Genomic DNA, 17,901 nt, shown 5'->3' on the forward strand with positions numbered 1-17,901 from the left:
TCTATATACACGTATTTTTTTTTCTTTTATCACCATGGACCAGCTTTTTTTATAATTTTTCATGTAGGTTTATTTTATTTTCCTCTAAAAGTTTCTTGATTTTACTGTCATTTCATTCTTATATATTCCTGTATAGTTGGTATTATGAACTCACCCACATTAGCTAATTTCCTTTACTGACTGAATTAGAAGTTTCTTAGTTTATCCACATCACAGTAGGAGCTCTTTGTTTTGGCCAGTAGGTTAGATCCCTTACTTCCCAGCAATTTTGCTTTGCTTGAGTAGTAATTATAGAATATCCATGAATACTAATGACATTTCATTATGCTTTATTTAACTCAGGAACCTGCAGGCCAGTGAATGCAAAGCAACATGTCAAGGACCACAGGAAGAAGTCCAAAGAATTTGTATTGCAGCTTTGTTTATTTTTCTTGTTAAGAGAATCTGAGTTTTTATTTTTAAGGATGAAAACTTTGCATCATGCTCAGCTGTAGTTTCATAAATTATATATGCTATCTCAGATCTAAAGATATATTTTTATTCTGTCATTGTTTGATATTAATGCAGGGTAAATTGTAGTAAATATGGTCTATGAACTATAACCCAGGGTAACTATTTTTATTCTGGTCTTCAAGGAACACAGAGAATATGTACCAGCAAAATCACTTAATAGTTCATAAAATCAACGTCACTCAAGACCGGTTTATAACCAAAGAATTCATTACAGAGAATGCTCTTTCCATTTGTCTTAAGAAGTTTTTCTCCAATCATGCTTTCTATGTATAGAAGTATTTGTAACAATTTTCATGTAAAGTTAATTCTTCTGTGATATTGAAATAAATGTCTTCAGTAGGGAATAAATGCTTTCTGCCTCTGCTTGTGATGGTTTCTCTACAGTCTCCACAGCAAAACAAACTTCTTATTGAGAACTGTTTGCATAGGCAAGAAAATAAAACCATATGCTTGCCCCAAAGCTCTTTCACTACAGAAGCAAAATTTCCAGTGTTTAATCCACTTATAACCACTGCTTTCCCACACCAGACTAAAGTGCTTCTTAAAGCACAGTGTTGTTTTTTATCTGTGGGTTTGGACTTCTTAAGGTATTGATGTTTTAGGGTCCAGGCCTACATTGCCCTGATGCAACAATGCTGCAATGATGCTTTTGTGGTTCATGGTTTTCTGGTATCTTTTTATTTGATTCCTGTTTTCCTGGTATTCTTGGCTATTTGATTATCTAAAAATGTATTATTAGTGATTTACAATAGTGATTTCTTTGACTGAAATCTAGAAGTGCTAAAGAAATTTGTGTTTGTTTTGACTGCCTTACACTTACCTTCAAAAATGAGATACATAGTTTGCATCGCACATATAACTGAAATATCTTAAAACTCACTAAAATAAAATGAAATAAAATCTGAATAGATGCAAAAAATTATTGGTGGCTTTGAATGTAATTAAATTGATGCTACAGGTTATTAGATGAGGTCAAAGGCCATTATGTAAAACCTGATGGGTATCCTTGGTGCTGGTGGGTCCAGTGCCCCCCTACTTGTGGGGCAACAGTTAAAACAGTCAGAAGCAAAGAGGGAAGAGCTTGAGACAGTGGCAAGGAACCCATGATTCTTGGTGGCAAGGGATGAAAACATGGGGAAGAGGAATTCAATGATTCCAAAAGAAACATTTTATGGAACTTTAGACCATGTATTGGCTAATTCAGGTAACATGTTTTTAGTGAAAATCATATCACATCTTAGTGTTTACCAATATTACTAGTACAAATAATATGAGATAGTGACTTGGAAACTGCTCATTATTCTATTGCTGTCACAGAATGCAGTATTTTGTTGTAAAGCATATTAAATGCACATGCAAGTTTATTAAACTAGAATATATCCCTTTCATAACACCAGACTTCATTTTGTTGTCTCTCAGAGCTATACATTTATTTCAGTTTAATTCATTATTATTTCGATAACATTATCTTGGGTGATAGCTGTATGATAGCAGGTGACCAGTTAGCATAATTAATCTAAATAATTTGAATTCAGTGAAACATTAGTCAACCTGCTATTTGACTAAGTCAATACAGCAAAGCAGTGTTTGTAATGGGGTAAGTGGAAAATACTCCCTAAAAAAGGAAGCTCATTTGCAGTACGCATCCTTCCATCTTGCCACCACTAACTAGTTAGACTAAAATAGTTTTCAAGTAAGAAAAATTACTGCCCAAAGGTAAAATAATTTGAAATATTTACGTAGTAAATTGAATTTTTAAGTGGCAATTGTTGCTATTTACTTTTTCTAGCACAGACAATTTATTTCAGTAACTTTAAGCAGGAAAAAGTACTCCAAAATTAAAGTTGGTTTTGGCTTTTCAGAGTCTCTCTGGAGGATTTCTGGAAAATTACCACTGTTAAATTAAAAATAGACTGCTTCCATTAACTAACCTCGTGGAGATGGTAAGTGGATTAACTAATAATGACCAATTATAAATTGACTACAAATTCTAAGGAGTAGAAAAGCTGAAGCAGGAAAATTACTCCAAGTTTATATATTAGGCACCTTGGGAAATTCTCTTAATCTTTCCAGCTAACAGGGTTTTTCAGCATAATGAGCAGACTTAATGATGTCATAAAATTCCCAGATACTTTCACATTCAGTTTATGCTAAAGTATAAATCTTTTGTAGTCTTTTTTCTTTTCCCTCAGCATCTAGTTATTTGGCCCAAATCTAGAACTCATTGTGATACAATTTTTAAAAAAGTTTTATTGATTTGTTTTGATCACTGGAAGCACTTTCTTTTGCTAAATTCATTTTTAAAAAATGTCACTTCTGCTTACTTATTCCCTGGGTCTTCATCTTTGAGGCATTTAAATAGGTTTATGCAAAATGATTACTGAAAATCCACTATACTTCTCAATAGAAAAATAAATCTTCTCTAAATGAATAAGTCTATGCAAAGAATTAGAATTGCCATTGTTCATCTTTAGATGGGAATAAGTTCAAGTGTGTATTCTCATATTAATTAAAAGTCACAATGACCTACTTGCTCTATGCTCTAAATAAACACTGAATGAATGAAAAATAGAAGACTTATTCAGAATCTTAAGATACATGTACCTGCTTTGATTTTAACTAACCATAAATTGATTCTAGAGTTGAGGGAAGAAATTGTTTTGTATGATATTAGGAATATATTTGTACTGTATCTAGAAGGGCAGTTACACGTCTTATTTACCAATGGAGTTTTTCATTAAGGATATATCATATTATTAAATAACAATGACAGGCATTTGTTGAGTGCATAACATGTGATGGGCACTGTGCAAATGCTTTGAAATGTTTTATCTCATTCAAACCCCACATCCTCCCATACTAAAAGAGGTATCATCTACCGTTTTATAGATGAGGAAACTCAAGCTTAGAGAGATGAAGTAAACTGCCAAGAGTCTTCTTGTCTGTAAGTGTTCAGAGCTGGGATTGCAATCCAAGGAGTCTGGCTCCAGAGCAGAGGCTTAATCACCACGTTGAACAGCTTTGGCCTGCTAATCACAAGCTTCTTAAAAAGTGAGGCTATTATCTATGAAATATATTTTTTATGTAAATTGATTCCTTTAGCGGGTCAGTTGTATCATAAGGTCTATTATCCTATGCTCAAGCTTAATGGGACATATGCTTCCGCACTCCTGCAGTGGTGCTGGGCAATCAATACGCATTTGTTTTAGGGCTCTTTTTTCTTATGTTCTTATTTTTTTCTAGTTTTACTTACCAATTGTGAGAGTGATGATAAAATTTATCATCTAAACACTGAAAACAAAAGATGGTGCTATGTATGATTTCATCAGGACACCAGGCAGATATCACACTTTTTAGCCCATGGGAAGAACTAAGTGCTTTATGGATGGCCCAACCTAGACACAGCAGTGACATCTGCAGCAAGTTGGAATGATAAACAGATAAACTTTACAAGAAATAGCCATTTTTAGCAAATGTAGGAAATAGCTATTTATGACTTTCACTACAGATAAGTGCCTATAATGAGATAAATTAGGAAGCCTCAAGTTTTATCACTTTAATACCCAAAGTATCTAATATGATCTAATATTAAGATTTACTGGCATTCAAAAGTATGATTCATAAATTGTAAAAGAAGCTGGCAAAGAAGGTTATGTTTTGCTGGCCCATAGAATACTGAACAATTCTGTGGGCTTGTATATCTTCTGATTAGTATGTCATCATAATGTCCGCAATTCTTAATGAATCAGGAATGCTTGAGTGTGCTTGATTTACACAATGAAATTTGCTTATGAAATCAGTGAATAACATTGTCAAAATTACTTTCAAGCTATATTTAAGCTGTAACATTAATTACTCCTTCATTGCTCCAATCAGAAAATGCTAAGGAATCCTACTTAGAGGATTGGTTAAAATCTATATATTGTTTTGGTGTTATTATGTTTAAAAACTTTATTCCTAACAACTTATTTTGCTATTTAATTTTTAATTTACTTCAGCAAATAACTTAGCACAATTTCTTATTTTTTTAAAGTCTATTTGATAAACAAATGAAAATGTTAGAGTAATTGCATATACAATTAGCTATAATGCTATTTAATAAAAGAATAACAAAACATGACACTAACTGCTTTTGTAATTTTTAAGATAGAAATGTGACCATAACCTGTGTGTCTTTAAATCAAAGACCACAGATTTATTGTCATATAATTTCCCAGTGACTGTAATGTTTTCCTTCTTTAGCATACATGTCTTCTATCCATGCCTTTCTGTAATGTGGAAGCAACATAGAAAATGTCTGTATAGGAAATGTTTTAAAAAACTTTTCTGTTGCGTGTATCTCAAAAGTTATATCTAATATGTAACCAAATTCGATAAAATTTACATTTTGAATTATAAGTAAAGAATTGGAAAATACATTCTCAAATTTTTAACTTTTGATACTGTTTTAAAAGTGACTATAAAGACACTCAATGATAGAAAAAGTTCATTATTTTATCTGCATTTACTCATAAAAAATTTATCCTTCTCATGTTCAACGAAAAAACTTATCTAGAACTGGGACTTATTTTGACACATCAAATCAGAAATCAGTCATAAAGCAGTTTTTAAAATGTACCAAAATTTATTTGGTACATTTAAAAAAGCCAGTCTGGCCTTGAAAAAAATGGACATTTATAATGAAATTAATGCATAGAGCAAATTTGCTTGTTCTGAGTAAATTTGTAAAAATTTTGTAGTGTCATTTTAGATTGCATCAATGAAAATGGTTACAAATTATTTCAAAGTTTCCATTCTATGTAAACGTCTGCTGATACAGAAGACAATCAATATTCCTTCAACAATTCTAACAGTCAAGGGAAAAATTAAAAAAAAAAATTAGAGAAGATTCTAGAATATTTCACTATGTATTATATTTGACTCTTACTTAACCAAGACAATTAAATATGTGCTAAAATTATTAATGGCTAACAAAGAACTGTGTGTGTTCTAAGCCATGTGAAATGAATTTAAAAAACGTAATTGTATTTTGCTATCATTGGACTAGAAGCCAAGGAAGGCTTTTAGTGGAAGGTCAAAAATCTAGATAAATGCTCAGGTGTGAGATTGCTTGTCATATGGTAAATACATGTTTATTATTTTAAGAAACTGCTAAACTTGTGTGAGTTCTATAGACTTGGAAAAAAACAAAAACAAAAAATGAAACTGCAACCTTTCAGGGAGTCTGTACATTTCCACAAGCAATGTGTGAAACATGAGTTCTGTGCACCCTTATCAGTGTTGAGTATTCTATTTTTTATTTTAGCAATTCTCATATGTGGTGATATCTCATTGCGATCTTAATTTCCATTTTTTTAATGGCTCGTGATGTTGCTATCCATGCATCCTCTGTAGGGTAATGTCTCTTCATGTCTTTTGCTCATTTTCTTGTTGGATTGTTTGCTTTGCTGTTACTGTTGAGTTTCAGAGTTCTTTATGTATTCTAAATGAGTCCTTGGTGAGATCTGTATGTAGTTTGCAAATATTTTCTCCCAGTGCGTGGTTTGTCTTTTCTTTCTCTCAACAACAACAACAAAACTGTTACTGTTCATTGCAGTTTGGATATAAAAGTTCAAACCTGGAAGCAAACAAAGTATCTTAGAATATTTTAGCAAATTGTGCTTATATCCATACCATAGAGTATTACTCAGCAATAAAAGAAACTAACTATTGAAATATGCAACATGGATTTCAAAGACCTTCTCTTCTGCTAAGTGAAGAAAGCTCAAGAGATAGTACTCCATTTATACTGTTAGGTCTGTCTGGATGTTGCCAGGGTAAAGAATGAATGCTGGCATAGAATCAAGCCAATGATGGAGTGGTCACAGATACTGAGAATCCAACACAAACAGATTATTATAGGAAAAGAAAAGAAGCTGTCTGAAGTGAAAGTGAAGAAGGAAACTACACAAAGTGACACAAAGTGAAAATATGTTCCTGGGAGTGGAGAAAGACCCTGGAGTCTGAGCACACACTGCCTTTTATGTGCTCACTAGTTGATTCTGTCTTTCTCCTGGCAGGATTGGTTATCATTTCCTGCCTTTGGGGGTGATTAATGGGTTAGAGTTACAAAACAGTTGAAATAAAAGGTTGGTCATATACCAGTTTCCCTTTCTATGCATGAGTCCTTCCCAGAATCCTTCACAAAAGCTCCTCCAAGCTATTCTACATCAGTTAAAGGTCACTGAGAGCTCTACTGTGCATGTTCCCACCAGGGAACAGTTACTATCCACAGTTAGGTTCTACTACAAATTGGTTCCTACTTTCCACCCTTAACCCCTTCTTTGCCACCTGTTTAAACTTGGCCAAACCAAATATTCCCCCAAGAGACATGGAGCCTGAAAATTTGGGGAGATTAAGGGCAAAGGTCCATCTTCTGTAGCTGCTTCAAGCTGAACAAGGGTGCACCATTCCTCAAGCTCTATGGTTCCTATGGGAAGGTCAAAGATGTAAGTTGGTGAAGTGAGGTCCAGTGGCTCAAAGGGCATTGGAGGGACAAGTCCTATGGGTTCTTGCCCAGGAATAGGATGGAATTCTCAGGCTAACGTAAGCTCCACATGGAATTGTGGAGAGTCCAGAAGACATAGACTTAACCAGGAGGTTACAAAGACAACATTAGAACAAGAATTATTAAAATTAATTGTCCCACAAAAGGAAGTAACCATGACAGGGAAGAAAGGTAGTCCTTTATTTGGTATCAAATTGTTACAGAGGTAGGGAATAAATTTTTATTTAGTCAGGTACCTTTATCTAAGGTTATCCGAGTTTTCATCTCAATTTCTCCTGAATAATTTATATACATACAACAAGGGGCACCTTTAATTGCACAAACACCTCCTTTTTCTGGCAGAATGGAATCCAAAGCTAGGTGGTGACCAAGAACAATGTTTGCTAACATAAGGACGACTACCCTGATTTAATGGATTGACTAGTTTGTATAACTGAAAAAGACACTGTTGCTGGTAGAATCTGGATAATAATTGTATATGGATTTGGGACCACCCAATGGAAGGGAATTATTGACTCATTAATGTTTATTAAATCTTGGACATTTCTCATTGGTTTTTTTCCAGGGTAAAAGTATTATAAGGAGATGAGCATTCCACCAACATCCCAACCTCCAGCAACTGTATTATTGGGATAATTCTTTGTCACACCTTTGGGGACAATGGATATTGTCTCTTACAGAGAAAAGAAATTTCTGATTTGAAGGTCACTTTTATTAGAAGAACCCTCATAGCCTTCCCTTGTTTTCTTGTCAGTCCAGAGAACAAGTCTACATGTTCTAGGCCTGTAAGTAATTTTTGTTCCCTCTTACAATTATCTCAGGTTATATATCAACATAATAGTATGAAGATGTAGTTGTTATTGGAGACCCAGTTTGACTAAAAAGTCTCTTCCTAATAAATTAGAACTTTAGGGATAGGCAGAAAATGATGAGTTACTAATATTCTTTCCAAGCTTCATAATAAAGCAAGAGTATTATACCTTTTGGTGGGGTATCCATCAATACCCACAGCCACACCAGAGGATAACAGAGACTCACCAAGGCTTTTTATGAATAGGTGGCTCCATGTCAATCAAAAAATGTATTTGCTGGGTGGCGCCTGTGGCTCCTTCGGTAAGGCGCTGGCCCCATACCGAGGGTAGTGGGTTCAAACCCGGCCCCGGCTGAACTGCAAACCAAAAAATAGCTGGGCGTTGTGGTGGGCACCTGTAGTCCCAGCTACTCGGGAGGCTGAGGCAAGAGAATCGCTTCAGCCCAGGAGTTGGAGGTTGCTGTGAGCTGTGTGATGCCATGGTACTCTACCGAGGGTGATAAAGTGAGACTCTGTCTCTACAAAAAAAAAAAAATGTATTTGCTTACTGACCACATCCAAGGTTACCTGGGGTTTTTCACGTTGATCTGGACGGTATAAGCAGGAGCCTATGTTGAACCCAGGTACCTTTAGGCTTGATTATCTATGACCATGGCCATCAGGGTTTAGGCTCCTCCTCAACTCCCTATGATTTCTATAGTTGGGACAGGGCTTCCTGGGCTTCATGCCTTTCCCTGCCCCCCCCCCCCCATCCCTCTGGGGACAGCCTGACATTCCCTCTGACAGGGTCCAGGTTTTCCACACCAGCAGTAAGTTCTGGCACCATTCTCAGATCCCTTTGGAGTGCTCAGGGGAGCCACTGTGGCAACAGCTTCCCCTAATAATTTCGACTTTTGGCAGTCCCTTGGAGTTACTTCCAAATCTTGGTTGTTGTAGACAGTGGGGGCCACCAACAGCAGCTGAGCTGTGTCTGCCTGGGGTCCCAGTGGCAACTTCTGGAATTTTAGATTTTGAGATCCTCCATGGAGAATAGAGCATGGACCCTCACTGACTGTCCTGTGGGGCCTGGTACTTCTGCAGAGGACATATCGGAAGCAAGTTAGAGTTCAGAAGAGTTAAAGAGGAGAGATGGAACCATATATTTGAGGCTCCTTTGGGGCTGAAGCAACAGCCACAGCCCCCTTCATCTTCATCTGATTTCTTTTCTAAAGCTGGAGGTCTTTCTGGAGTCAAAGACACATTCTGATCTTTTCCTGTCCCTTTGACTTGATGTTTTTCCATACAAAATTCACAGCTTTTATTTATCATAGGGAACCTCTTATCCTCTTCCACTCCTCTGTACAAAAGAGGTCTTTTTGTAGTTAAGACTCCAATTCATGGGCCAGGTTTTTCCATCTGGCACTTGGTATTGGGGCCATGGTGTGTTGCAAAAGAATTTATGTTCTGTTTTTGAAGCCTGTCAAATCTAAGGGCTTTCACATTTTTCAACAAGCATGCTAGGGGTGAATTCATAGGAATTGAAGCACCATCCTCCATGGTTTTCTATAGGAAAATAAAGGAGGAGTAGACTGCCTGTTGAAGGACTTCCCGCATTCCATCAGATCAACCCTGTCACGCTGGTGTGGTGCCATCCCTGTAGGGGTCCCTCCCACACATTGTGAAGGAATTCCCCATTGTGATGTCATATACAATATATCACATGGCTGGAGCTTCCTGTCCCATATTTTTTCCTCTGAAACCACAAGGTAGATTTCAGGGACTGCAGACAGCATGACTTGCCCTTACTAAACAAGCATGGGCCTGTGACCATCATCTTCTTTTTCCACTCTGAGCCTGGTGCTCCCCTGCCCCTGGATGCCCTTTAGCATTCACCTCCTCATAGGTCAAAGCTCAAACAGCCTCCCACTGTATGCTGGCCTTTACTAGTAACCACAGGAAAAGGGATGCACGAAAAGATGCTGAGATCCCTTTTCCTTTTTCTTAGACAGCAACTTAGCAATTGCAGCTTTAAATGAGGCAGAAGAGAGAATGAGCATTTTTTCCATCAGGAATTGTCTTTTTATTTATAGCCATTCTAACATAACAATATTCTTTCTAAATCCCTTTTACAAACCTTCTCTTGACTTACACAGACCTTCAGTGACATACTTGAACTTTGTTTTTGCCTCACATTTTCCTTCCTTTAAACCACAGGTACAAAACCATTCCTCTCTGTTCAATCTTTTTATCAAAAATAAATTTCCATCCTCATTTCTCTTTCTACCTCATCAGTTGTCTTTTCCCTCCAAATCCATACTTTGAATCAACTTTAAAACAATCTCTGATTTAGATAAAATTATATATATATATTTTCTCAATGAGAACACATTTTTTGTGTCTTTCACAACACATCCTATTCCTTGGTACACACCATATACAGAACCACATTCATTGATCAGATTTTCCATCCTTAGGAACTTTAAATTTCAGCAAAACCCCTAGAAAATAGGAAACTCAAACTGTCCATAAAAACATGTATTTATGTTTGTCTAATTTATTCTTCTGTAGCCTATAAAAACCAGAAGTTCTCCCTAATAAAACCCCCAACATTAAACACGTCAGCATTTTCACCAATAACTCAGAAGATGTAGCAGGTTTCACCAAACCAACAATACCGCAAATTAATCCTACTTATCAAAAAATCACACAAACAGATTTAATTTTTCTTCAAATTCCAGTCATGAGACACAAAAGAAAATAAGTTCTTTTTGTTTTTAGACGCTTATTTATTCATTCCCGTTGCTGAGGAGGTACCCTAGTGAGGAGTCCCCCAGATGCGTATTGCTCCCACAGGCTCCCTGAACAGGCTTTAGACTCAGGGGTTAGGGAAGCCCTTGAGCTTGACAGAGAACTAGTTAAGTACAAGGTTTCCACCCTTCCTTTTCCTCAAAGAAAGTCACTAGTGGCCAAAACTTTCAAAGTTAAGGTTTGTGGAGCTGAGAAAGCCATAGGCCAACAAAGAAAAACCAGAACACATGGAAACAATGTTGCAACATACAGAGTACAGCTTTTCCCAGTAGGGCTAGAGTGTGGAAACACTAGAAAAGGAGTGAGCAAAAGCTTTATTAGAGAAGTTGTGGCATACACAGGGGCTTACAATTTATCTTCCACTCTGAGGGTGGAGACAGGGGGAGAAACAGAGTGAAAGGGAAGAAATTTGGTAGGTGCTCAGGGTGAGTGGAGAAATAATTGTCAAAGTTTATTTTCTCAAGGAAGAGAGAAAAGAGAAGAAGAGATCAAAAAAAAAGAGGGAAAAAGAGTGGCTAGAGCAAGAAGGAAGTGCCGGGAATTTCAGAAAAAGTAGCTGGTGTTTTTAAAAGGCAAAAATGCCCTCCTTTTTTTGGTCTGATTTTAACATCCTAATAACAAAAATGGCTGTGAAGCTGCTGAGTTGGCTTTTTGTTCCTCACATGGCAGATTGATCACAGAAATTAGTTTCTTCTTTCTTCTTGATAGTAGGAGGCATTTAGTACTGTGTCTTTTTAACAAAGTAGGGACTTCATACTTACACTGTCTGCTCAGGAACTTTTTCAAGGATGCTTAAACAATATTCAAGAAGACCTTTCTGTTAATTTTTGCAGACAGTCCTTCACATGGTCTACCCTTTTCCTCCCCCCTTTCCAGAGACTTCTACCAGCTCTGGGGAATGTTACTGAAGATTTATACCTTCTTGTATGCTCTGCTTCTTTTAATTGCTGGGCAAACATCTCTGCAGAGTGATATTCATATTATATACCTCAGAGGCTGGGTAAATTTACTTTTTGGCTCCCAGTTAGAAATTTATCTTTCTTGTTAGCCTGTCAGCAAAACTGTTCTTTCACAGAGATTCTGAAAACTCAGGGGACCAAATGTGGTCACGTAGGGCAACATAAACGAGCAGCCTCTAACAAACACACGTAACTCCATCATCCTACCTTACCCGGGTTCCAGAAGTGAGAGGCGGTCCTGGGTTTTGGCACCAAAAGTTAGGTCTGTCTGAATGTTCCCTGGTCCTCTCCTTCCTTGGCATCAAGAATGGGTGATACTGGAATTTCAGGTTCTTGGTTTCGGTGATTTGAGGAATAATTCCACGGACCACAAATCAGTGGTAAGACAGAATTTATTTACAGAAAAGAATACGAAAACACTAAAACTCCCGGAGAGAAGACCCAAGTCCGGGAGAAAAGCTCTGTCTCTCTTCATCTGGTGGTATATATAGGTGAACGGGTTCCTTGGCCAGGAAATGAATGGACACAGTCTTCCACTGGGTCTAGATGAATGAATGTACCAATGAATAGACACAGTTCCTTCTGCTGCTGAGAAGTGAATGAATGTATTAATGAAGGACACAGTCCATTCATGGAATTAAGGCCTAGGAAACTTACATGAAATTGACCTAGGCATAGGAAATGGGGGTTCCATTTTTAGTCACAAGAGTAAAGGGAAGGAGACACTGAGGTGCCTGTGTCTCCCCAGCAGCTGTTCCACTCCTTTGGCTATTGGAGCCTCCGGTGGGGGTGGGAGCGTCAGCCCGCCCCCCCGTTGCCTACCCTCCAGCTCTCTGGTTCCTCTGCCTGCTGCCAGCACGAAAATGGCCAAGCAGGAGGCTGCAGGTCCTCTAGCTCAGCCTGGCTGAGTGTTGATAACCAAGCTGAGCTGATGACTGTGATCACCAAATCACTTTTTCTTTATAGGAAAAAGAATGAAACTCTGCAAAGTGAAAGCAAACAAGGGAGCTTCTCCAAGTGAGGCAAACTGAAAATACATTTCAGAGAGGGAGGAACGGTCGGTCTCCACCAGTGACGAAAGCCCGCAAAATCTGGGTACAAGCTGTCTGTCACATGCTCACCACTCCTCCCGCCTTTCTCCAGGCAGGATTGGTTGCCACTTCCAGCGTTCAGGGGTGATTGACAGGTTGGGATTATGTAACGGGTTATATAAAAGGTTGGCCATAGAGGCATAAGTTTCCTTTTTTACATGTGTCTTCCCTAGAATCCTTCACAAAAGCTCCACCCATGCTATGCTAATTAGATGCTAATGAGCCCTGGGTCAGTTAAAGGGCACTAGGAACTCTTTACTGTGTATCTTTCCATTGGGAACCTGTTCCTATCTGGAGTTTGGTTCCTAGCTACAATTTGATTCCTGCTCTCCACTCTTAGCCTCTTCCTTGCCACCTGTTTACCCTCCTCCAGACCTAATGATGTTACATTCTTGAAATGTTTAAATTACAGAAATGGAGAACAAATTTATGGTAGCCAGAGGTCAGGAATGCTAAAGGGAAACAGAAATGGATGTACTACAAAGGGGAGATCTTTGTGGTAATGATTTGGTTTCATATCTTGGTGGGATTATGTATATCTACCTATGTGAAAAAAAAAACAACTGACACAAATATTATACCAATGTCAATTTCCTTCTTTGGAGATCGTGCTATAATTTCTTAAGATGCAACCATTGGGAGAAACTAAGTTAAGGGTAAATGTGACCTCTCTGTATTAATTTTGCAACTTTCTACCAATCTGTAATTTTTTAAAAACAGAATATTTAAGAAAGTTTGAATCAGTTGAGTAGTCTAAGCATTAAATGATTAGTATTAGAGAAGAATATGGTTGTGATTTTTTACTTCTTTATTATTAGTACAGGTAGAATATCAACCTAAAAATCAGCTAAAACCATTGGTATAATAAACAAAGTGTAGGATCAGTTATAAGCCCATGTGCTCAGATTATAATGTTTCACTACTTATTGCTTGTTAAAAGAAAATAATAAGTTTGTTATTTATATTTAAATTGTATGTGTTTAAAAATTCCGCTTCATGGGAATGATTGACAATATTTATGTATAAATTTGACAAAGATCCTCTGAACATAAGCATTTTAATTCTGTATTATTGCAGCTACTTACAAAAGAAATATTATATATTAAATCTCTCAGTGTATCTACCCACAGCTACAATAAACATTATATGTTGGATAAAAGGTAATTTTATCTTGTAAATAGATTATAAAGTTTGAATTAAAACCTTGGACACTTGGACAAATATATCTATGTACACAAAACACTAGAGTAAATATCTGTATTCATGTTACCGTCCTATTGTTAACTATATTTATTCATATATTTGTTTGTTGAATAAGTGTAGCTGCAATGTGGAGCAGGAGATAAGAGTGATTATTCAGAGTTCGTAATGATTTGCAATGGCAGGAGACAGTTTGGGGCTAGCAATAGCATTCAGCAGTATTGTTTACAAGTGAGACCAACTCCTGTCTGATGACACTGTGAGCCAGGCTATTTGCTTTTCCAAGGTGGGTAGTAGAGAAAGCATTAATCTACTATGTAACAAATAAAAAAATTATGCTTTTAAAACCTCCTGATATTCCTCAAACAATGACCCAATTATAATCTAATTTTACCTAAGTCGTGCTCCAAATTTTCCTGAATAAAAGCAGATGAAAACCTTTGTCCTAAATATAAAAATGGTAGTTTAAAACATTATAAAAAAAAAGTATGATTGTCTAAAGAGAAAGTGAAGTTTATTTATTTAGTTTTAATATTTATTTTTATTGTAGTAGGAACAATTTCTTAAATTTATCAGTGTACAACACAGGATTGTTAAGACATAATGTTGCATAGTATGTCTTTAGGACTTATCTCATATTTCAGAACTGAAACTTTGTCCTTTTTGAACAGCAAGCTTCTATTTCTGCCTCCCCCTAGACTCTGGAAATCCCCATTCTACATACTGTTTCTATGAGATTGACTATTATGGGAGGTCAGATGTCTCACATAAATAGAATCATAGTCTCATGTGGTATTTATCTTTCCACTAGCATAATATTCTTCAGGTTCATCCATGTTCTTACCTATTGTATGATTTTTGTCTTTTCTAAAGCTGAATAATATGCCATTGTATGGCTATATCAGATTTTCTTTACCAAGTCATCTATTGGTGGACATTTAGGTTGTTTCCAAATCTTGACTATTGTGAATAATACATAGATCCTAATTTCAATTCTTTTAGCAATATATTCAAAAGTAGGATTGCTGGATCATATGGTAGTTCCATTTTTAATTTTTTTTTTTTTTTTTTTTGAGGAACTTCCACTCTGCTTTCCTTAAGGGCAGCAACACTTTCTATTTTCAAGAATAGTGTATAATAATTACAATATTGTTTTCAAATCCTTAGCAATATCTGTTTTCTTTCTTTCTTTCTTTTCTTTTCTTTCTTCTTTTTTTTTTTTTGATAAGCACCATCATATGTGGTATGAGGTGATTTGTTTTATTCTTATGATCAATATTGAATGCTTTTCCATATACTTTTTGGCCATTTTTGGAGAAATGTTTATACAAGTTCTTTGCCATTTTTATTTTTTTTTATAATGAATTTTTGAAGTTTCTAATATATTTGGAGATTGGGCCATTATTGGATGGATATATGGTTTGCAAATATTTTCTCTCATTCTGTAGATTGTCTTTTCACTTTGTTGATTGTTTCCTTTGCTATACAGATGCAGTTTAGTATAATGTAGTTTTACTTGTTTTTTTGTTGTTGTTATTGCCAGTGTTTTTTGTGTCATACAAAGAAAATCATTGACACGCCCAATGTCAAGCTTTCCCCCTATGTGTTACAAGAGTTTTATAGTTTTGGATCTTTTGTTTTAAGTCTTTAATCTACTTAGACCTGATTTTTGTTTATAGTGTAAGAAGAGGGTCTAATTTCATTCTTCTCCATTAAGATATCCAGGTTTCTGTATTTGTTGTGGAAACTATTCTTTCCCCATGTATTCTTAGCACCCTTGTTGAGGATCAATAGATCGTATATCCATAGTATTATTTCTGAGCTGTCTGTTCTGTTGGTATAAAAGTCTGGTTTTTATGCTCGTGAATGTTTAAGAAAAAGTAGAAAATGTAGCTTTTATTCTAGTCATTTATGAACATACTAGTGGTTCAATTTCCAGGAAAGAATAAACAGAGGACTTGGGGGAAACTGAGAAGGTTCTGACACAAGACTCCATCCAATGGTGTTTAGTACAAGCATGACACAGCTGATTTTTATGATTTAATTGAATAATCCCTTCAACTAGGTATGAAGAGTGGAGGAGTCAATAACTGAAGCAGGAGCTGGGCATGGTGGCTCACACCTGTAATCCAACCACTCTGGGAGGCTGAGGCAGGTGGACTGCCTGAGCTCACAGGTTTGAGACTAGCCTGAACAAGAGCGAGACCCCATCTCTAAAAGTAGCCTGGCATTGTGGCATGCACCTATACTCCAAGATACTTTGAAGTCTGAGGCAAGAGAATCGCTTAAGCACAAGAGTTTGAGGTTGCTGTGAACTATGATGCCATGGCACTCTACCAAGGGCAACGAAGCGAGACTCTGTCTCAAGAAAAAAAAAAGAAAGTTAAAGCAAGGAGACCAACTAAAAAGTTGATGATAGTCATCTTCATAATTGTTTAATATATTTGAAATTATAAGATTTACTTTGGGATTTAATCCAAGTATCAGTTTTTATTTTTTTGATCATTCATTTAACATTTGCTTCAAAAAATACAAAGTCAAGCAAAAATATAGAAATCTTTTTTTTTTTTTGTAGCACCACTGTAAGGAAATGCTCATTAAATTCCATTGAAAGGAAATTCTATCTGTATTTTACATATAAAGCTTGGGTGAAAATTTATGGTGGAACAAATTAATACATGTTTGGTACATTAGCAGTTAGTGTTATCCACTGAAGAGAAGAGTCTCATGGCAAAATGGTTTTAATCTTAATTTCCAATTAATACAATTATCTCTCTAGTGAGAAATCAGACTATAATTGAAAGAAGAAAGAAAAAAAGAAAAAAGAAAGAAGAAAAGGACAAAAGGAAGAAAGTAAGGGAAAGAGAAAAAGAGAGAGAGAGAAAGAAAGACAGGGAAAGACAAAAAAAGTAATTTTTATGGAGGGTTACTAATGGCAATAGGAAAGATAATCTTGCAAAGTTACTTAAGAGTTTTGACTGTTTTCCTGCAATTTTTCATATTAAGCATTCCTACCAAATGTTCTTAAAATTGTACAGATTTAACCACAGAGAAAAAAATTATGCTTTGTTTGCAAACAGACATATCTTCTAAGTTGGCTATGAAAATGTCATTGGCATTGTGCACGTTTGTGGGCAAGGTAGAATGAGAGAAAAATGTAAGAAAAAGAAGACATAGGAGCTGCCTTGACCCTTCCACCATGTGAGGACACAGCTAGAAGTTGTTATCTATGAATCACAAAGTGAGCCCTCATGAGAAACTGAATCTATCAGCACCTTGATTTTGGACTTCTCAGACTCCAGAACTCATAGTTATTGAACTGAGCTTTCTTTTCCTCCACCACTTTTTGCTCATTCTCGGCCCAGACCTCCATAAGTGCTGTGCACAATCAGCTATTGGCGCCCGGACCTCCGTAAGAGCTGTGCACAATCAGTGATCAGTGCCTGGACCTCAGTAAGAGCTGCAATGTGATCAGTGATCTGCCCCCACCCACACCCTGTTAAAAGCTATGCCCACTGTGCCTACGCACACCCTGACCAGGAACTCTGGGAGCCTCACAACCTTGCGTCATCCCTCCTGTACACTCCCTGCCTCCACACTGGCCTGCTCATCTGGCCAGGGACTCTAGTAGCTGCATGCCCTCTGGAGACGTCCTGCCTCTGTGCAGAGCCCTTCTCCTGACCAGAGACTGCTGGAGCCTTGGGCTCGCTGAGCCAAAGTCACTCCCAGGTACTCCCAGAACCATGTGCACACCCACCCACCCATGCCCTGTTGCTGGACCCGAGTATATCACACTCCAGAGCTGCTCCCACAACCAGAACTCCCTGGCTGGGGCAGCCCCAGAGGAGCTACACAGGGTCACTCTTTACAAAGAACCAGCAACAATAGAGTGATCCTACTGGGGTCTAATCTTGGAGAAGCATCTCCCCAAATCTGAGGACAACTAGAGGCAACAGTGAAAAAACAATCATGAGGCAAAATCAATGGATAAGT

The 17,901-nt window shown here is 37.0% G+C and overlaps 1 protein-coding gene across 1 annotated transcript in view; it reads left to right on the top strand.

Moving 5' to 3' along the window:
- The window catches only part of EMB (embigin), a 77,389-nt gene extending 71,339 nt beyond the window's left edge, over window positions 1–6,050 (top strand). Inside the window, exon 9 of the mRNA XM_053590947.1 lies at window positions 343–6,050. Within this exon, the coding sequence (XP_053446922.1) occupies window positions 343–360 (18 nt within the window). The 3' untranslated portion in view covers window positions 361–6,050. The remainder of the gene's footprint in view (window positions 1–342) is intronic.
- The last annotated feature ends 11,851 nt before the right edge of the window (window positions 6,051–17,901 follow it).

The sequence above is a fragment of the Nycticebus coucang genome, chromosome 1, assembly GCF_027406575.1.
Source record: "Nycticebus coucang isolate mNycCou1 chromosome 1, mNycCou1.pri, whole genome shotgun sequence".
Classification (NCBI taxonomy): domain Eukaryota; kingdom Metazoa; phylum Chordata; class Mammalia; order Primates; family Lorisidae; genus Nycticebus; species Nycticebus coucang.